Source organism: Schistocerca cancellata, chromosome 4 (assembly GCF_023864275.1).
Source record: "Schistocerca cancellata isolate TAMUIC-IGC-003103 chromosome 4, iqSchCanc2.1, whole genome shotgun sequence".
Classification (NCBI taxonomy): Eukaryota; Metazoa; Arthropoda; class Insecta; order Orthoptera; family Acrididae; genus Schistocerca; species Schistocerca cancellata.
This window is the reverse complement of record NC_064629.1, coordinates 701,827,750-701,850,765: the sequence shown is the minus strand read 5'-3', so window position 1 is coordinate 701,850,765 and position 23,016 is coordinate 701,827,750. Positions and strand designations below refer to the sequence as shown.

Genomic DNA, 23,016 nt, shown 5'->3' with positions numbered 1-23,016 from the left:
TAGACGCATATCAAACTCGGAAAAACTTTCGTCACAATGATCTTGTAACTAGAAACAACAGTGTTCCTTACTGGCTCCCGTTTGTATCATTAAGTTCTGTTCTTCACCTACTATTCGTTTATCAGACACAGTTCAACAAGAATGTGTGTACTGTGATGACAGTGCATATAGTAGTTTTCAGTACCTCACCTATATTTCCTCTTGCTGTCAGGGATTCACTGATTAACCGGAAACCACCAGCTTGCCTACATCGAAAGTCTGTGAGGACAGGTATGACATTTGATCAAAACAACGTGATAACGATGATACATATAGTGGAAACTCGAATAACTTCCAGAGATGTTTTGCTACAGGAGACAACACAGTACGTAATTCCATTTCACGCAATTCCATTTCACGCAATTCCAATTCCATTTCACATAAATCACGAAAATAAACTCCTTATAACAGGATGCTCTTGTAAGTTTAAGCCTTTTACATTTTATTTATAATCGTGTTTGTTTTTCTAAAACAAAAAGGTTATAATATTACAGGATGACTTACAATGATGCTGAAGAGGCCATATTTGTCTGGATAAGAAATATTTCTTTTAATCGCTGCATACAATCCTACTGCATTAAGTGTGGAGAGGAGGGAGGGAGAGGGTATACGTACCGAGGGAGGTAGCTACAGTTTGTGTGTACTGCAGTGTTCTATAAGTAACACTGTAATCACTACCTACTACACAATTACAATTTAGCGCAAAATTCCTGGTTCTTTCCTGTGTTCGCCGCGCGGGGTAGCCACGCGGTCTGGGCGTCTTGTCACGGTCCGCGCTGGTCCCCCCGTCCTCCCTCCCTTGGGCATGGGTGTGTGTGCCATCCTTAGCCTAAGTTAGTTTAAGTTAGATTAAGTAGTGTGTAAGCTTAGGGACCGATGACCTCAGCATGTTTGTCCCATAAGACCTTACCACAATTAATTTTTTTTTTCTCTCCAGTGTTCAATCAGGCGAGTTATTTATATGCAGCCACCAACGTGTCGACACCGCAGTCAAGTCCGACCCTCAGTACGAAACGTTGAAAAATCTGTACGCGACTCATCTAACGAAGCTACACTTTCCAATCCACGACGTCCCAATGCTGTAACGTCAAGAGCGTAGGTGAATCGCCGTCTCACATGACATGACATGAACAGAAATTCTGTGGCGGCTGTCTTTTTGCGTATTTCTCTAATATTTATAAACCCCTCCGGTTTCATGTTCATCACTGTGCGACTTGTTTACATAGTTCCGTTAGTCGTCCGATTACCCACTAATGTCTAACTGTGCCATCTTTTTGGTAAACGGTGCGACTGCTACGGTCGCAGGTTCGAATCCTGCCTCGGGCATGGATGTGTGTGATGTCCTTAGGTTAGTTAGGTTTAAGTAGTTCCAAGTTCTAGGGGACTGATGACCACAGATGTTAAGTCCCATGGTGCTCAGAGTCATTTGAACCATTTTTTTGGTAAACGGTGCAGCTTGAATATTTAATTTTCGCTGCATTTGTGTACGAGGGTTGGAACTTTGATAGTGGCAACTATTTATTTAGAAGTTATACGAAATAGAAATATGTTTCAAAGTTTTACTGACCTTCAAAGTCGTCACCAGCATTGTACATAACCTCTTGTCAACGATGTGAAGTCGCAGCATTCCTTAGCAGCGCCAGTTTTCTGTCAATTCGAATAGAGCTATTATTGCCCGACGACTCTCTGTAACAGTTCTGAAGCGAATCCCACGAAGTGCTTCGTTCATCTTAGGAATCAAGTTGAAGTTATAGGGGCTTAAGTTAGGGGAGTGTGGTGGGTAGGACAGCTCTTTCCAGATGCATCGATCAAACAAATCAGTCACAACTCGCACCGACTGCACCCGAAAGTTGTCCTACAAAATAATGGACAAGTTCTGTAGGAAGTGTCCCAACTTCTCTCGCTAAGCTGTTCGTTTTTGGAACACAGCCTGCAACACAATACTCGGGCGCATATGGCGCAAGTTTCGACTGATTTCTTTGATCGATGGGTCTCTACTACACAACACACTCACTGGACTTAACCTGCGTAAATGGTATCATAAAAAGAGAAATGTTACATTTCAGAATAATGCATGAGCGGAAAAATTATAGTTCCTATTCATTCGCAGTTAGGTCCTCATTGTCTTTCTGTCAGTGCCCATTGAGTCTAACTGAACATGTGAGAGAGGTCTCAACATTCACAAGCATACATCATTATACCAGCGGAAAAATCGTCGTATTGGAGCACAAAAAATACGAGTATGTACCTGTTCATTTAAAAGACTATGACTGAAAAGTGGAGTGCCTGCTGCCTGAATGTACCTTCCTCAGCACATTTAAAAATTTTCCCAAAAATTTTGGCGCGAGAACATTTTAGTGCTTTTTTTAACACACAGCTCAGCTCAAACTCCCACACGCTCCCCTGACTGTGACTTATAACACAACCACTGTCTAATGTCTTCCAATATTTATTACTTTTCCGTTTCTATGTCACTGAGGTTGTCTTCCTCTCTCTTTGCAGAAAAAAACGCTAATATATTCGCATGCCAAAATTTTTGGGAAAATTTTGAACAATGCTGCGGAAAGCAAATGTGACAGTTGCTACCCCTTTGTTCAGTCAGAGTCTCTTAAATAAACCGAAAAATATTCTCATTTATTGAGTTCCAATAGGAGCATTTCTCCACTGGTACCCTTCTCGTCGAGCAGATGCGCAAAACTATAGACCTATCTCTCTGACGTCGATCTGTTGTAGAATTTTAGAACATGTCTTTTGCTCGAGTATCATGTCGTTTTTGGAAACTCAGAATCTACTATGTAGGAATCAACATGGATTCCGGAAACAGCGATCGTGTGAAACCCAACTCGCATTATTTGTTCATGAAACCCAGAAAATATTAGATACAGGCTCCCAGGTAGATGCCATTTTCCTTGACTTCCGGAAGGCGTTCGATACAGTTCCGCACTGTCGTCTGATAAACAAAGTAAGAGCCTACGGAATATCAGACCAGCTGTGTGGCTGGATTGAAGAGTTTTTAGCAAACAGAACACAGCATGTTGTTCTCAATGGAGAGACATCTACAGACGTTAAAGTAACCTCTGGCGTGCCACAGGGGAGTGTTATGGGACCATTGCTTTTCACAATATATATAAATGACCTAGTAGATAGTGTCGGAAGTTCCATGCGGCTTTTCGCGGATGATGCTGTAGTATACAGAGAAGTTGCAGCATTAGAAAATTGTAGCGAAATGCAGGAAGATCTGCAGCGGATAGGCACTTGGTGCAGGGAGTGGCAACTGACCCTTAACATAGACAAATGTAATGTATTGCGAATACATAGAAAGAAGGATCCTTTATTGTATGATTATATGATAGCGGAACAAACACTGGTAGCAGTTACTTCTGTAAAATATCTGGGAGTATGCGTGCGGAACGATTTGAAGTGGAATGATCATATAAAATTAATTGTTGGTAAGGCGGGTACCAGGTTGAGATTCATTGGGAGAGTCCTTAGAAAATGTAGTCCATCAACAAAGGAGGTGGCTTACAAAACACTCGTTCGACCTATACTTGAGTATTGCTCATCAGTGTGGGATCCGTACCAGATCGGGTTGACGGAGGAGATAGAGAAGATCCAAAGAAGAGCGGCGCGTTTCGTCACAGGGTTATTTGGTAACCGTGATAGCGTTACGGAGATGCTTAACAAACTCAAGTGGCAGACTCTGCAAGAGAGGCGCTCTGCATCGCGGTGTAGCTTGCTCGCCAGGTTTCGAGACGGTGCGTTTCTGGATGAGGTATCGAATATATTGCTTCCCCCTACTTATACCTCCCGAGGAGATCACGAATGTAAAATTAGAGAGATTAGAGCGCGCACAGAGGCTTTCAGACAGTCGTTCTTCCCGCGAACCATACGCGACTGGAACAGGAAAGGGAGATAATGACAGTGGCACGTAAAGTGCCCTCCGCCACACACCGTTGGGTGGCTTGCGGAGTATAAATGTAGATGTAGATGTAGATGTTCTTTTGCAGCCGGGCATGTAACTCATGAACAGAAATGCATGTCTGTAAAATTTAGGTAGTCTACTTATGTGAAATTGAAGTAAAGCAAAAGTAGTTTTGCGCATCAGACTGGATGATACGGACAAACTAAATTTGGATGTGAATCAGAACTTCAACACGTGGTTCCAGGTGACAACGGAGACACACTACAGCATATTTCTACGTGCTGCGTCACTTTAGAAACTACTTCTTCGCTTCACACCGCATTTTACGTGCGTATTTTACGTGTACTGCCGGTCTTTGTGGCCAAGCGGTTCTAGGCGCTTCAATTCGGAACCGCGCTGCTGCTACGGTCGCAGGTTCGAATCCTGCCTTGGACATGGATGTGTGTGATGTCCTTCGGTTAGTTTGGATTAAGGAGTTCTAAGTCTAGGGGACTGATGACCTCAGATGTTAAGTCGCATAGTGCTCAGAACCATACGAACCATTTTTTACGTGTACAAGTACAGTAACTCCGAACCTCTGTATCTCGGACCCAGATAAAGATACATAGAAAATTTTCAATATTGTTCCAGATCGAGATCATCAAAATTGCAGACATTTGGTTTGCATAGCTGTCTCGGAATCCGCGACTGGGATTTGGTACCAAAAGAAAACAAGTTTTTGAGGTATTTCTCGATAATGGATACAGATTTTTGAAAACGAGGAAATGGCTCTTCTAGATTAACGCCTAGAGAATATACCGATAAAATTTAACCGGTTTGCTGCAGTTATTTATTATTTAGATTTCGCTTCATACCGGATTTTACGTGTAGAAGCTGGGTTACTTTGAACCTCTGTATCTTGGAAACGGGCAAAGATATGAAAAAAGATTCCACGGTTGTTCGAGATTGGGATCTAAGAATACATCTCAAAAATTTCAGCCATTTGGTGTGAACAGCCGTCTTGGAATCCTCCGCTAGTGACGGCGAAAATGTAGTAATAAATCCATTTTTTGCTGTTTTCCGAGGAACGACCCATGAACAAATGGTGCCAACATAAGTCTCATTAAGCCCACAACAGACCACATCAAATGCAAGAAGAACCAACCCATTTGCTTAATTTACCTAACCAGGAGGGAGTGAGTAATATTCGTACGTTATCCCTGTACTGTAGGATAGTGAGATTAAGGCGATCATCTGTTGGGTATACAAATGGTCTCTAGTCCAAGGGCTATCCAAAACACTTGCCCCTACCATTTTGCCACCAACAGAACCGAGGTATGAGCACCGTGAAATGCCATTTTTCTGTGCGGAGTTTTGGAACATATTAGGTACGTATTCACACCGCTGATATCTTGTCCTGTTATTGAGATGGCGCATTGTGTGGTGTTCGATGCAACCCGCCATTTTTAGCGTGACTGATGTAAACTGTCCCGGCTGGCCCACTGTGTGAAGAAGCGTGTGGCTCTCTTATTATTTATTTATTTATTTATTTATTTTACTTTTTCTGACCACAATGCAGTAAACAATCTCTACCACCTAGTGGTCATCATCACACTAAAGTCACATGCCGAAAGTGGTAACATGACGTTGGCGTTGCGTTGTCAACATCTATACATGCTATAAATTAAAGCCTTCGCCACGTGTTTCTATCTGTATTTGAAGACTAATCTCAGGACCTACTGTAGGGATTTTGAAACGGTTTTCACTAATAGACCGATTCACAACTAAACTTTTGTAAATCATTGTATGTAACACTGAAGCGACAAAACTCATGGGATATCTCTTAATATCGTGTCTTTTTGCATGCGTAGCGCAGCGACTCGACGTGGCATGGACTCAAAAAGTCGTTGGAAGGCCCTTGCAGAAATACTGAGGCATGCTGCAGCTATACCTGTCCATAGGTACGAAAGTGTTGCTGGTGCAGGGTTTTGTGCACGAACCGACTTGTCGATAACGTCCCATAAATGCTTGATGGGATTCATGTCGGGCTATGTGGTTGACCATACCAAACGGTCGAACTGTACCGAATGTTCTTCAAACCGATCGCAAACAATTGTGGCCCACAGACGTGGCGTATTGTCATCCATGATGGCAGCAGATGGATTCCAAGTAGCCGAACATGACCATTTCCAGTCAGTGATCGGTTCATTCTATGTGAACACAGTCCATACAATTATGGAGCCACCAGTACCTTGCACAGTGCCTTGTTAACAACTTGGGTCCACGCCTTCGTAGGGTCTGGATCACACTCGAACCCTACCATAACCTCTTACCAACTGACATCGGGACTCATCTGTACAGGCCGTAGTTTTCCTGTCGTCTAAGGTCCAATCGATATGGTCATGAGCCCTGGAGGGGCGCTGCAGGCGATGTCGTACTATTAGCAAAGGCACTCACGTCGATCTTCTGCTGCCATAGCCCATTAACGACAAATATCGCCGCATTGTCCTAACGGATGCGTTCGTCGTATGTCCCACATTGATTTCTGTGGTTATCTCACGCAGTTTTGCTTGTCTGTTAGCACTGAAAACGTCGCTGCTCTCGGTCGTTAAGTGAAGGCCGTCGGCCAGTGCTTCGTCCGTCGTGAGAGATAATGCCTGAAATTTTGTGTTCTCGGCACACTCTTCACTTTGTGGACCTCGGAATATTGAATTCCCTAACCATGCATGTAGCTCCAACTAGCATTCCTCGTTCAAAGTCTGTTAATTTCCTTCGTGCCACCATAATCACGTCGGAAGTCTATTCACATGAATCACCTGAGTATAAATGACAGCTTCCCGAATACTCTGCCTTTTTAAAACTTACGTACGCTGTACTACCGCCATTTGTATATGAACATGTCGCTATCCCATGACTTTAGTCATCTCAGTATATTAACAAGTCACACGGCCGTATACAGGGTGGTCCATTGATCTTGACCGGTCCAAATATCTCACGAAATAAGCGTCAAACGAAAAAACTAGAAAGAACGAAACTTGTCTAGCTTGAAGGGGGAAACCAGATGGCGCTATCGTTGGCCCGCTAGATGGCGCTGCCTTAGGTCAAACGGTTATCAACTGCGTTTTTTAAATAGGAACCCCCATTTTTATTGCATATTCGTGTAGTACTTAAAGAAATATGAATGTTTTAGTTGGACCACATTTTTCGCTTTGTGATAGATGGCGCTGTAATAGTCACAAACGTATGGCTCACAATTTTAGACCAACAGTTGGTAACAGGTAAGTATTTTAAATTAAAATACAGATCGTAGGTACGTTTGAACATTTTTTTCGGTTGTTCCAATGTGATACATGTACCTTTGTGAACTCATCATTTCTGAGAACGCATGCTGTTACAGCGTGATTACCTGTAAATACCAAATTAATGTAATAAATGCTCAAAATGATGTCCGTCAACCTCAATGCATTTGGCAATACGTGTAACGACATTCCTCTCAACAGCGAGTAGTTCGCCTTCCGTAATGTTCGCACATGCATTGACAATGCGCTGATGCACGTTGTCAGGCGTTGTCGGTGGGTCACGATAGCAAATATCCTTCAACTTTCCCCACAGAAAGAAATCCGGGGACGTCAGATCCGGTGAACGTGCGGGCCATTGTATGGTGGTTCGACGACCAATCCACCTGTCATGAAATATGCTATTCAATACCACTTCAACCGCACGTGAGCTATGTGCCGGACAGCCATCATGTTGGAAGTACATTGCCATTCTGTCATGCAGTGAAACATCTTGTAGTAACATCGGCAGATCATTACATAGTAAATCAGCATAGCCGGCCGCGGTGGCCGTGCGGTTCTAGGCGCTTCAGTCCGGAACCGCGAGACTGCTACGGTCGCAGGTTCGAATCCTGCCTCGGGCATGAATGTGTGTGATGTCCTTAGGTTAGTTAGGTTTAAGTAGTTCTAAGTTCTAGGGGACTGATGACCTCAGATGTTAAGTCCCTTAGCGCTCAGAGCCATTTGATTTGGGTGTGCGCACAGGTACAGCGTGGAGGCGCGGGTGCCCCAGAGCCGCTGCATGCTGAGCGACGTGGAGCTGCGCCGCATCGACCCGTACACGGCGCTGGTGCCGGACCGCGACTACGACATTTACTCGCGCGAATGCCCAGTGGACGTCGGCGGCGGCTACGGCCACGACCGCCACGACCACGACTACGGGCGGCCTCCAGTGCCTGCCCCAGCGCCGCCGCCCCCGCCGCCACCGCCATTGCCTCCACTGCCGCCATCGCAACCCGATGCAGGTACCGTCCGCAGCTGAGGAGAATGTGCGCAACAGGAATGCGGTATAGTCAGTAAAGTGCATTGCGTCGTACTCTAAACGGAATAGCACGCGCCGATCTCAAAACTTTTTCTTGAAAACAAGTACCTCACTATTGTAATTGTGACTGGCTTGGAGGGATTCGAACGAGAAAAATATACTATACCAAACCTAACTCCGTCCGTACAGGCCATGAAGGCCCAACGGCACCGACCGACCGCCATGTCATCCTCAGCCCACAGGCATCACTGGATGCGGATATGGAAGTGCATGTGGTCAGCACACCGCCCTCCCGGCCGTTGTCAGTCTTCGTGACCGGAGCCGCTACTTCTCAATCATGTAGCTCCTCAGTTTGCCTCACAAGGGCTGAGTGCACCCCGCTTGCCAACAGCACTGGACAGAGCGGGTGGTCACCCATCCAAGTGCTAGCCCAGCCCGAAAGCGCTCAATTTCGGTGATCTGACGGGAACCGGTCTTACCACTGCGGCAAGACCACTGGCAGATAAATATACTGCCTGAGAAAAAAAACGAAGCACCCAAAAGTGGAGGAGGAAATGAAATGGAACTACACGGGTTGAGAGAGAGGATATGCGGTGTTATTTCAGTGATTACAGCAGCGAGGCAATTTCACAAAGAACTTGGCAGTATGAGACCACTCATCAGTGTGGTGCACCCGCTCTGGTCTGCATGATGCACTAATTCGGTTGCGAAAGGTGACCAAAAGCCGTTATTTTCTCTAGCGACGCAGTCTAGCCCAGAACTGTTGTAACTGGTCCTTTATGTCCTGGACTGACATTGGGTCGGAGTTGACGGCAGAGCTGCTCCCACACACGTTCCATCGACGATAGCTCTGGCTACGGTGGTGCCTCACCTGCATGTAGACAGTTCGTTGACACACGTGCCATGTGTGGATCAGCATTGTTCTGTTGAAAAATGGCACCACGACTCTTTGGCATGAGAGGTAACACATGAGCACATAGGATGTCCGTGACGTACCGTTGTGTCATCAGTGTTCCCTCAATCACTGCCAGCCGCGACCTGAACTCATGCCCGATGGCTCTCCGCACCATGACGCCAGGAGTAACTCTTCTGTGCCTGTCCAAAACATTGGAAGAATGGGACCTGCACCCAGGTCACCGCCGCCATACACGCCGACGATGGTCATCCGTTGTAGTGTTCAGTCGCAATTCGTCGCTGAACCCAATGCGACGCCATTCCTCAGCAGTCCATACTTCCCAACCATTTCTTGGTCACGGCACCTCTGCATAAGCAACCGTCCGTGTTCTGGTGTTAACTGCAGCCAAAGGGACGGTAGCTCCGTGTTCCAGCTGGTGCTAGCCTCTGGCCAATGGGTCTGGGTGACTCAGAATGTTACACGCAGTCCATTACTTGTTTCCAGATGGCAGGCTCATACGAAGGAGTTACAATGTGCTTGGTTTAGAATATGGTGACCGTCCTGTGTTGTGGTCAGATTGGCCGACCGGAGCCTTGACGAGACGAGTATCCCTGCTCCCACGTTCCCAAACAGACCCTTATCATGCCCCACACATTTGTATATTCCACAATTCGACCAGCTGGACAAATGGTGACCCACAATGAGGCCCCTTTCAAACTCTGTCAGGTGATCATAACGCCATCTCATACGAATACGCAGCTTCTCCTTGTTCTCCACAGTAACCCCCAACATCTGACACAGGTCAAGCGCCTTATACGAGGTGCGGCAATAAAGTAATGAGACTGATTTTTTTTGCAAGATGTGGCAACTCTGCATGCTTGTGTAGGCACAATATCTTTGACCTTGGTCTATAAGCTGCTTCTAGTCCACGCGGCACATCGATGCAACTGCTCAGTCGTGAGTTGTACTGTAATAAGTTAACACGCGTTTATGTCTCTCGTCACGGAAATGGAACCGCATAATATTGCGCAACGGTATGCCATTTCTTTTTGCATTACATTGGGTGAAAACGCGACGACAACTTACGGTAAGCTTCAGAAGACTTTTGGAGAGGAGGTTACGTCAAGAGCTCAAGTTCTTCATTGGCATAAAATGTTTAGTGAAGGCAGAACGAATGTTGAAGATGAAGACCACAGTGGACGACCATCAGCCTCACGGACGGATGTCAACTTGGCCAGGGTGCATGAACTCGTACTACCTGATCGAAGATTATCCGTGAAAATGATTGCAGCAGAACTGAACATCAATCGATAAACGGTTCGTCTAATAATAACTGAAGATCTTAGTATGAGAAAGATTGTGCAAAAATGGTCCCCAAAAATCTCACACCACAACAGCGAGAAACACGGAAAAATGCGGCAGCCGATTTGTTAGAGCAAACTGAAATCAATCCAGAACTGTTGAGCCGTGTTATCACTGGTGATGAAAGTTGGTTCTTCAGTACAATCCAGAGACAAAACGCCAAAGTTTGCAATGGTGCTCAAAGGGATCACCAAGACCAAAAAAAGCTCGCACGTCAAAGTCAAAAGTGAAATGCATGCTTGTGTGCTTCTTTGATTCCAAGGGAATTGTTCATAAAGAGTGGGTGCCTCCTGGACAAACAGTTAACCAATATTACTACAAAGAAATTTTAGAAAGACTTCGTAAAAGAGTTCTTCGTGTCCGTGCCAACATTGCTGATAATTGGATTCTGCATCACGATAATGCGCCATCCCATACTGCTCTGTCAGTACAGCAATTTTTAACCTCAAAACAAATTTCGGTACTACCACAGCCACCTTACCCACCAGATATCACTTTGTGCGACTTTTTTCTATTTCCAAGAGTCAAAACGGCGGTCAAGGGACACCATTTTCAAACAACACAAGATGTCCAAAAAGCTGTGATGAGGGTCTTGGAGGATATTACAGAAGGTGAGTCCCAGAAATGTTACCATCAATGGCAGAAGCGCTGGAAAAAGTGTGTGCAATCAGAATGGAACTACTTTGAACGAGACAACACTAAACTTGACTAAAATGGTAAGCAACATTTTTTTCTCGTCGATCTCATTGCTCATTACTTTATCGTCGTACCTCGTATGCCTTACTAGGACTGTTAACAACACCAAACACGAACAATACTACTGCACTCTGATGGCCGTTCTACTAATCACAGAGAACTGCAACTCAATCATTTACATATCCGCCGATGTGTACGTGTACGAAGCTGCATTGACATTCGACCGCGTCTTCTGGGTGGTTCACATTTTTGTCAGATAGTGTATATTAAATCGTCTCACCTCCTGAGTGCACTGATACTTCCAAAAAAAATCAATCAAGTTCTCTTTGTTTGCACATGGTATCAGTAGCTGCTGTATAAATAATTTACTAATAATACTGGCGCTCTCAGTGCAACTACCGAATTTAATTGTTTTCGTCTCGATATACGTTTCCTCTTATTCAGTTAAAACGTGGTCATTTATAGCGTTTTCAGATTCGTTTCTTGCTTATAATGTGAATGTCATCTCTGCATGCAAGTTTCACAAACGTTTTCCCCTTTCTCAGTGGTGTTACGAACAATGAGACACAATAAGGATGATAATGAAGTCTACTGATACGGCAATATCTTCGGATGCCGATAATACAGACCACGCGCAGGGGAAGGGAGCAAAGGGAAGGACCGTTCCCTTCCTGCCGACCTCATGCGTCGTAGGCATTCTGCTCAACTACCGTACCTATTGTACGTCCATCAACAGCCGTCGTTTGCTTGCGCCGATAGCTCTAGCTAGTACAGCACATGCTACTCCAATCCGTACCTGTAGCTGCGATCGTCAAGACACGCTGGTTTGTTGTGAGACTGTTACAGTACATGTAGTGGAAGAGATTTAATTTAAAGGACGACAAGAAGAGGTGAAGTAGTGAGGTGCAGTTACTTATAGCCAGACTGCGTTCCACTGTCATGGGTTAGGTCCTAAATCTCTCCGTGATGTCTGATAAAACTTAGCAATGAAACAGTGTGTCAGATGGTGGCATTCACTTCGGGTGACCTCATTAGTACGCTGGTACTTGCTGGCGCTTTCTCCCATTTATTGCACAGTGATAAATAGTAAAAAAGAAGACCATGTTCTAAGCACGCAATGAAAACCTGAGGATAATCAGTTTTAGGTAGCACGCAGCACTCGTAAGCTCGTCGGACAAAACATTGATCACCCCTTTAAAGAGGGCACTGGTTGCTTTGAGCCACTGTGAATGGTGTAGAACTGGTACCAGCTGGCCACCAGACCCTCCATTGCTGACATAAGTTATGACAGTGACGCAGTGTGTTTGTTCCCGACGGTTACGTGGAATCAGCGCAGTAAGATGGGACGACGTGGAGGCGTGACACAATGACAGAAATGAGCTGTCGCGTTTGGACGTGCCCATCACTACATCGTGACTGACGTTAGCGTGCTTCAACGCGGACTGCCCAGTGTGTCTGTAGGGAATGGTGTGCTACTCGCAGCTGTGTAACCCGGAGTAAGAACCGGTGGTCGCAGAAAGATCTTAACCAATCGGAGATGAGTGTTACGCCTTGACAGTGACGATTGATTTCAAACCCGACGGTAGTTGCTGGTGTCACTAAATGCAGGTCCATGTCAACATGTCTGCGAGGGAACGTTAAGAACGGAATTGAATGCAATGGACATTTCGAGTCGGGTACCTCGCAGAACGTCTTGTTTCCAACTGTACATAAAGTTGCACGTCTTCAGTGGTCCAAAAAACACACAAACTGGAGAGTAACTGAAGGTACACGTGTAGTGTGGTCTAACGAGTCGCAGTTTCGCTACTTTTGAAATGACAGAAGGCGTCAAGTACATCGAAGGCCACTGAGGCCTTTATTGCGCAGTGTGTGGAGGTGTTGTTCAGGTGGGAGATGATTCTGCAATCTTTTGGAGGCTTTTCTCGTACCATGACTTGAACCCATTCATTCAGGTTACCATCAGTATGAACCAAGATGTTTATTTCAGCATTCTGTGAGACGAAATGTCTCCTTCTCTTCTACATGATCGTCGTGAGTTCCCTGTGAACATTCTTGTCTTCCAAGGCATCAACACGGTTTCATTCATTCGCTATAGGTTTGACAAACAGTTAGCCAGCCTATGGCACCTCGAATGGGCCGCCACATTAGCCGATCTTAATTCCATAGATGTCCGTAACCACACTGTGCAACAGAATAAAAGGATCATTTTTTCAAAACCCGGTAATTTTCTCCCATTGCGACGCAAAGTTTGAATTCTGTCTCAAAGGTGCCTACTGTGCTGCTCTGCAATGTTGCAAACGCATGGTGCTCTGCGACGCCACCCTTGCGCTTGGCTGTGCTTCAAAGAACAAGGTGTCAACGTATGCGAAAAAAGGCCACAGCGGCTTTTCGCGGATGATGCTGTAGTATACAGAGAAGTTGCAGCATTAGAAAATTGTAGCGAAATGCAGGAAGATCTGCAGCGTATAGGCACTTGGTGCAGGGAGTGGCAACTGGCCTTTAACATAGATAAATGTAAAGTATTGCGAATACATAGAAAGAAGGATGCTTTATTGTATGATTATATAATAGCGGAACAAACACTGGCAGCAGTTACTTCTGTAAAATACCTGGGAGTATGCGTGCGGAACGATTTGAAGTGGAATGATCACATAAAATTAATTGTTGGGTAAGGCGGGTACCAGGTTGAGATTCATTGGGAGAGTCCTTAGAAAATGTAGTCCATCAACAAAGGAGGTGGCTTACAAAACACTCGTTCGACCTATACTTGAGTATTGCTCATCAGTGTGGGATCCGTACCAGATCGGGTTGACGGACGAGATAGAGAAGATCCAAAGAACAGCGGCGCGTTTCGTCACAGGGTTATTTGGTAACCGTGATAGCGTTACGGAGATGTTTAGCAAACTCAAGTGGCAGACTCTGCAAGAGAGGCGCTCTGCATCGCGGTGTAGCTTGCTCGCCAGGTTTCTGGATGAGGTATCGAATATATTGCTTCCCCCTACTTATACCCCCCGAGGAGATCACGAATGTAAAATGAGAGAGATTCGAGCGCGCACGGAGGCTTTCAGACAGTCGTTCTCCCCGCGAACCATACGCGACTGGAACAGAAAACGGAGGTAATGACAGTGACACGTAAAGTGCCCTCCGCCACACACCGTTGGGTGGCTTGCGGAGTATAAATGTAGATGTAGATGTAGAAGTTCATATGAACTGTAATGTGGGTTAATGATGTCACATTGGCACCAAATTTCAGCATACTTCTTCCCAACACCGCTGTGGACGTGTACACAATGAGAAGGTCATCATTATCCCTCTTACACACATCACCCCTTCTTTTGATGTGTCTGCGATGGAGGTTAGAACCGCGACACCGAGCTTTGAAATCACGGTGTTTTCTTATAGTTCGCCGACGAAAGCACTTCAGACCTACCGCCGCTCAGAATCAACACGAACAGGTCTCAGGGTGTGGTATAAAGGATGTCAATGAAACCACCCCTTTCCCTAGGGCGCAACAGGTCGATGTTCTTGACAGACTCTGACACTTCTGACACCATCAAACGTTTCAGTCCTTCTCTAAAGACATTGCGGGGCTGCATTCCCATTGAACGTGATCACACCGTTTTAGAGTGCAGCGCGACCGCAGTTTTTGCTCTCGCCTGCATGTTGCAACCATTAGCGACCGTTAAAAAACATTCACGAAATTAGAAAGTGATCAGAAGCAGCGAACAGCACTTATGCTATTCCAGCTCCCTGTTTTCAGCCCTCCTGTGGAGTGAGCGCAACATTGACATGTGGGCAAATAAAATGGCAAAGGGTCCCTCTAACACCACCCCCTCACACACAGCCCCCCCCCTCCAGTTCTGCAACATCCTTAGTGTCATCAGCGCACGTTTGTTGCACACGTTATAAACGGACATTCAGAAATTCAACAACGAGGTTGTTCTGGCACCTGTGAGTTAGGCAACCCTTTCGACACTCTCTGGAAAGGGTTTGCCTGCCTTCAGGCGCTACTAGAGCAGTCGTAAGGCTGAGTTAGTATCAAAGTTTCTAACAGGCACAAAGTTGTCTGGGTGGCACTGAGGGCGTTGGAGAATTCGGGGGGGGGGGGGGGGGAGGGGGGGAGGGATTCTTCGCCGATTAGTTCACGACATGTTAATGTTGCACTCCTGCAAGATCACGCCACAGAAGGGCGGTAAACAGCACGGCTAAAAAAAGCATAACTGGGTATGCTCCTTCTGATCACGTCAACTCTCGTCGAATTGTTTTTAACGGTCCCTAGCGGTTCCAGCCCCTACACGTGAGCAAAAATTGCTGTCGCGCCCGTTTTTCCACTCCCTGAGACCTTTCCGTGTCGATTCTGAGCGACGGTGTATCTTAAATGCATTCCTTGGCCACCCACAAGAAAAACGCGTGATTTCGACTCTGTGTGTCTACGGTTCTGACCTCCACCGCAGAGATGTTAAAAGAAGGAGTGAAATGAAGGTAACAGGGACACTCACCAGTCGATTCACAGCAAGGAAAGGCAAACGGCGTTCAAAATAAAGACACTTAGACTGTCACAATTTTGTCTGTAAATTGCCGAAGTATTCGTAATAAGGTTCCTGAATTTACTGCCCTCGAGGAAAGTTCTCGCTCTCAAATTATTCTTGGGACTGAGAGCTGGCTGATAACCGAAGTGGAAAGCTGTGAGATATTTAGCGAGTCGTGGGACGTATATCGGAAAGACAGATTAAAGGCCGTAAGAGGATGAGTTTTCATTGCAGTCGACAAAAACATTATCTCTATTGCTACATAGAGGAGATAAGCAGTTGTTAGTTTCTCACTTAGACAGTGAACTGACATCACTTAGTTCCAGTAAGATGGATGTAGAGGAATTGTGGATAAAGATTAAGGAGATTGTAAATCGTGGTCTGGACAGTTATGTGTTCAATGAGTAGAAAAAGGATGGAAAGATCGACCACGGATTAATTACAAAATTCGGAAGATGCTGAAGAAGTAGAGGCTGTTGCACTCCCGGTTCAAAAGAGAACTCACAGATGACGACGAGCGAAGGTTAGTAGAGATTCGTACGTCTGTAAAAAGATATATACGCGAAGCATACAACTACCACCGTTACACTTTAGCAAAAGATGTGGCAGAGAACATGAGAAAACCCTGGTCCCATGTAAAATCGCTAAGCGGGTCTAAGGCTTCCATTCAGTCCCTTGTTGACCAATCTGATGTGACAGTTGAAGACAGCAAAACGAAACCCGAAGTTTTAAACTCAGCTTGCCCTTTTCTCACGTGATATACTGAGAACAATGGGTGGAGTGCAACAGGCAGATTCCATATTTCTAGATTTCCGGAAACCATTTGACACGGTGTCCGATTGCAGGCTGTTAACGATGACACGAGTATATGGAATAAGGTCACAGATGTGTGAGTGGCTCAAAGGCTTTTTAAGTAATGGTACCCAGTATGTTGTCCTCGACGGCAAGTGTTCATCGGATACAACGGGATCGTCAGGAGTGCCCCAGGGCAGTGTGACAGCACCGCTGTTGTTCTCTATATACATAAATGATTTGGGGGACAGGGTTGGCGACGCGACAGTCTGCGGTTGGTTGTTGATTATGCCGTGATGTACGGTAGGGCGTCGAAGTTGAATGACTGTAGGAAGATACAAGACGACTTAGACAAAATTTCCAGTTAGTATGATGAATGGCACCTAACCCTAAATGTGGAATACTGTAAGTTAATGCGGATGAGTAGGAAAAATAAACCTGTAATGTTCGGATACAGTACTACTGGTGTCCAGCTTGACATAGTCAAGTCGCTTAAATATCTGGGCGCAACGTTGCAAAGCGATATGAGGTGGAACGAGCATGTGAAAACTGTGATAGGGAAGGCAAATGGTCAACTTCAGGATATTGGGATAATTTTAGGAAAGAGTGGTTCACCTGTAAAGGAGACCGCATATACGACGCTGGTGCTAACTATCCTTGAGTACTGCTCGAGTGTTTTGGATCCCTAACATTTGGGACTGAAGGAAGACATTGAAGCAGTTCAGAGGAGGGCTATTCTTTTTTTTTTTTTTTTTTTTTTTCCCGTAGGTTCGAACAAAACTTAAGTGTTACGGAACGGAGATGCTTCGAAAACTCAAATGGAAATCTCTGGAGGGAAGGCGACGTTTTTTTTTCCGGGAAACACTATTGAGAAAATTTAGAGAACCGACATTTGAAGCTTGTAACGTCTACACTCTCGCGTACGTCAACTCTTTGAAGCCTGTACTATGGTAAGTTGACGAGCTTCACCTTATAAGAAAGGATTTTAGTAAATATGTTGACTGCGTGTACCTGAATGGAGGCAAAATCAGACTTACACTCACTCAGTAACAACAATGATACGTCAAGCAAGTCTAAAGTGCAACTACACGTTAGGACGGGCAAGAAACTTACACAGTAGATGCTACCAATTGTTAATAATACGGTCGCCAGCCTAATTAGGCATTAAGTGAGTTTTTTCCTTGTACAAGTGGATGTACATACAAGCATAACAACACGTAGTAATACTGCATTATATGGTAAACTTGACAACCAGAAAAATCTACTGAACTAATATTTTCACTTTCTGTACTAATTTGTACAAGCTATTAATACACAACATTACACTATAATGATTACTACAAACTGCGTTTTGTCTATTGATCCGACTGAAATCGGGCATAGGTTACCCTAGAAATAGCACTTTTGAAACACACATACAATGTCAATTTTAAGAAGGGTAAAACACTGATAAATTTAGGTTTTATATTGACTTTAACTTTGTTAGTCAAATCAGTTCACTACACTTCAGAATTCAAATTAATAGAAAAGAAAAAAGGGGGGGGGACCCTGAAACTGTTATGATCACTGTAGTGAAAGTTTGATCATTGAGAGCCTTAAGCATTCTAGATTTCCAATATATGATTTACCACTTTTTGTCTTATTTCCTGCTCATTTAACTACCGTTATTTTTGTCTCAATTTAAATAAACTTCATTACTAAACCAATTTCAATATTATCTTCCAACTTGCTCAGACCTATATTATTCGTCCGGTATTTCATTAACAACAAAGTTCTTTAAACATCATTCTAACATAGATAGGTCTGCAGGTAATTATTATTAACATAAACTTTAAATCTTCATCTTGGGACACTCGGATTGCACAACATGCGGAAAGGACCCTGTCTAGGTTAGTTGTGAGGATAATTAATTGATAGGACAGTTCAGGTAAAATTTAAGTTATTATTGAACAGTATGTAGCAAAAGTGACACTGGTCCACAACAATACAGTACTGAAAGTTTCAACCTGTTCGTATCGATGAGGCGGTCGGCAGGCGACGAGATGGCGAGGCACAAAGCACACATGCAATTACAGCAATGGCTCTTGAAATATTGGCACCTCACTTCTTCATAGCGTTGCAATACTTTTCCATTTAGTGCCTATGGAATATTGCCATGCTGTATAGACGTCGGAAACAGCGCATCCGAGGCTCAACGAAACCACTTTTTCCAGGAGAGCCTCCTCGATCTAGCACGTGTTTCTCAGATCGATGCCCAACTCTGACTACTACTGCTGAGCCCATTATGCCGTACCGCGCCCGTGTGCATTTTCCCGCACTCGCCTGCCTCCACCTTTTACCGCTCCCCTACATACAGGGTATTCACCAAAGGTTTTACATTCTACATATTGTAATACATTGCCTACGTATGGACCAGGCATACAAATACAACTTTCACATCTTACAATAGTTTAAACATTAGGTACATTTCCCTTCGATTACAACATTACTTGAAATTTGACATAAATATTAAAATTTACATCGAAATTTGTTTATAGCTTTTTCAACATAATGTCATGAAACAAAAAAGAAATGAAACCAGAATATCGATTATACTAATTTGTCGAAATTCAGAAGACAAAAATTTATTACATATACAATAGTATAACGTTAGTGTTGTTACACATGCCCCTGTTTCCATTAAATTTCATTAAGTGCAAATTTGATGGGAACACTGAACTTTATATTTATACAGTGGTTCTGAATCTTTGTGTGATTGTCCCATCAAAAAAAAATTTTTACACCACAAACTTCCTTTCACTCACTTTACATAAGTCTATAATTTTTAACATATCAAGAACATTTACCTATCGTTTGCTTAAGTGCCTTTGGCATAGTCCAACCTCCAATCACAACATTATTTAAGTAGCAAACTGCTCATCATTGTTCAATTTCTCAGACAAATAAAAACCAAATTTGGAACACAAACACTTATTTACAGAAGCAAATACAAATATCTATATACACTATAAAACAATTTGTTGCTGCTTGCATTGAATGGCAGTCCATTTCCTTATTTACTAAAAAAACACACAATAATATTTAGAAAATTACTACACACATTTGCTGCCTATTATTCAGATTTGGGCAGTCCTTTTCACCTCATATTGTCACATCTCCTGTATCACACTTACAATTCTCCTTTGACTATTTATCAGCCCTCTTTGGTGTTTGGCAGTCTTTTATATTATGGCTCATACACTGCCCATTTTCATTTTTGACAGTCCCATCTTTTATCTGGCTGACAGCATTTATCCTTTCTTTTCAGCCCTTTTTCTCCATACCTCTTTACATTTATAGTACAATTGGTAATCTGAAACTCACATAATTACATTAGTACACTGATATTGGTCTATCTATGTTATAAGGGTTTGTTACATTTGGCATAAATTAGCTTCAGCATAATATACAGCATAATTACTGTAAATTGTTTTCTGATTGTACTTAATTCACTCACTTCTAGGAACATACAGTTTCAGGTCCACAACATTTCTTACACCTAAAGGTTTTTTTGGATTTTGGGTAGATCAGGTAGTAAGCATTATCATGTGGAATGTTCTGTATTATATATGGTCCATTATAAATATATTTAAATTTGGAAATTTCATGGTTCAGTTCACTAGATTTTTCGTGGGTTTTTAAAAGAACATAATCTCCAATTTTAAATTTTGAAACTTTCAGATTTTTATCATGCCTTTTAGATCTCGATTCAGCGTTTTGCTTTGCCCTATTTCTGACTAATTCTTTCTTTTGACTCAACCCCAGACTTGTACAAGGCGGAAACTCTAGTTTTTCTTCAATTAAACTTTTACTTCTGCAGCCTAACAAAATTTCTTCCGGTGAGAACCCAGTAGATTCATGATGTAAGGTGTTCATGACAGTCTCAAAGTCCGATATAAACTTGCCCCAAGCCCTATAGTTATAACTGCAGTACGTTCTACACAATCTTTCGATTTCTCGCATGTACCTTTCAACCGGGTTGCTAGCAGGATGATAAGCTGATACATATTTAACCTCCACACCATTTCGCTCCATTCCTTCTTTCCAAATTTTGGATATGAACTGGGGTCCATTGTCAGATAGTACTGCCTTGGGTTTCCCGATGGCTCTGAAGTATTTGATCATTCTACTAAATACAGCTTTTGCTGTTGCTCTTTTCAAGGGGTATAATTTCACAAACTTTGAGTATACTTCCAAAATTACTAAAATATATGCACAATTTCCCGAAGTCTTTGGGAGGGGACCATATAAATCTACTGATAATAATTCTAGGGTGTCTTCAGGTAATGTACTTTGAATTGGACCTCTATTACTTCTGTTCGGTACTTTGGCCCTTTGACAGACATCACACGACTTAATTCGTTCCTTTACCTTCTTACTGACACTACCAGCAATCATTACTACATTATTCAATTTATCCAAACATTTCTTCGGCCCACTATGCCCCAATGCTAAATGAAAATAGTCTACGACCTCGGTATCAAACTGGTGTGGCCAACATACTCTCCATTCCTCAGTGGCTAAATCTTTCATCCTATATAAAATGCCTTTAAAGATTTTGTAATACTTCTTAATTTGAGGATACTGCACACTGTCAAAATTCACCTTCACAGATTTCCATGTCGGATCCTCATTCTGATGGTATCTCATATTTCTACATATTTGTTCAATTTTCCTTTTCCCTGAAACCTCTTTCATATACCTTATCTGAAAAGTACCCTCTTCACCATTTTCATTGGGCACTTCACTCATACCATTAGGCAATCGAGATAAAGCATCTGCCACATAATTCTCAGTACCCGTAACATAGCAAATCTCGTAATCAAATTGCTGCAGGTACAATGCCCAACGAGTTAGCCTGCCATTAAGTAAACGACAATCCTTAAGAAAAGTTAAAGCTTTGTGGTCAGTATGTATGATGAGCTTATGGCCCCACAGATAATTTCTGAATTTCTTTAACCCCCATATAATGGCTAAAGCTTCCTTTTCTGATATAGTGTAGTTTCTCTCGTATTTTGTTAGAATTCTACTTGCAAACGCGATAGTCCTGTGTTCGATTTCTTTGCCATCACAGATTTCCTGGAAAACTTCTATACCAATTCCATAAGCACTGCTGTCAGTACTCATATGGAAAGGTTTTGACAGTATGGGGTGATGCAAAATATTGTCATTCAAAAGTTCACTTCTTAAATTTTCAAAATCTCTCGTGCACCCTTCGGTCAACACAAAAGCACTATTTTTCTTAAGTAGATTATTCAAATGAGAACTATTAAAAACTTGCCCCTTGACGAATTTTCTATAAAACCCACATAAACCCAAAAAGGCTTTCAACTGTTTTCTATTTCTAGGAGCGGGACACCCTGCTATTGCACTTAACTTTTCCGGGTCCTTGCCAATACCGGTTGTAGTAATAATGTGCCCCAGAAACTTGATTTCCGACTTCACAAATTCACATTTCTTCCACTTAAGCGTCATGCCACCTGTTTGTAGAGCAACAAAAACTTTCTGCAATAATTCACAATGCTCTTGCCATTCTTCTGTAGCAATCAGTAAATCATCTACATAAACGGTTAGCCGGGAACTCAATTCTCTCCCTAATACAAAGCCCAGTGCCCTAATAAATACTGCCACCGAAGTGCTAAGCCCAAATGGTACTACTTTATACTGATAGCATTTCCCGGCAAATAGAAAAGCGGTATATTTACGGGATTCTTTACTCAAAGGAATTTGCCAGCATCCGGCGATCATGTCCAGACTGGTTAAATTCTTCACATTATAAAATTTTTCCTGACTAGAAGAAGGGATCGGTTGGTAGGACATGTTTTGAGGCATCAAGGGATCACAAATTTAGCATTGGAGGGCAGTGTGGAGGGTAAAAATCGTAGAGGGAGACCAAGAGATGAATACACTAAGCAGATTCAGAAGGATGTAGGTTGCAGTAGATATTGGGAGATGAAGAAGCTTGCACAGGATAGAGTAGCATGGAGAGCTGCATCAAACCAATCTCAGGACTGAAGACCACAACAACAACATAAAATTTTTGAAGCATTTCGTCCAGATTTTCAGGTCTGTCTATTTCCTTTTTTACAATTTTGTTCGAAGTCCTGGCGTCAATTACTACTCTTACTCCCCCATCCCTTTTGTTCACAATGATAAGGGGACTATTATATTCGCTGCTACTCCGTTCGATTACACCCCATTCTACCATTTTATCTATTTCCACTTGCACAGCCTGCCTCTTTGATATGGGTTCCGAAAACGGTCTTACAAAGAAAGGTTTATGCTCTATTGTCTCAATCTGGTATTCAAAGTTCTTAACTAGGCCAGGTTTGTCCGAAAATACGGTACTATTACTTTCTAAAATATCAAGCAATTCTGTTTTCTGATCATGAGATATCTCCTTCAAATTTTTCACAATTTCTTTAAAATTATGCCCCTGCTTGTCA

At 43.3% G+C, this 23,016-nt stretch overlaps 1 protein-coding gene across 2 annotated transcripts in view; it reads left to right on the top strand.

Moving 5' to 3' along the window:
- The window catches only part of LOC126184867 (uncharacterized), a 516,759-nt gene that overhangs the window by 387,674 nt on the left and 106,069 nt on the right, over positions 1–23,016 (top strand). For both annotated transcript variants that reach the window (XM_049927486.1, XM_049927487.1), the window contains one exon: positions 7,981–8,240. In XM_049927486.1, the coding sequence (XP_049783443.1) occupies positions 7,981–8,240 (260 nt within the window). The remainder of the gene's footprint in view (positions 1–7,980; positions 8,241–23,016) is intronic.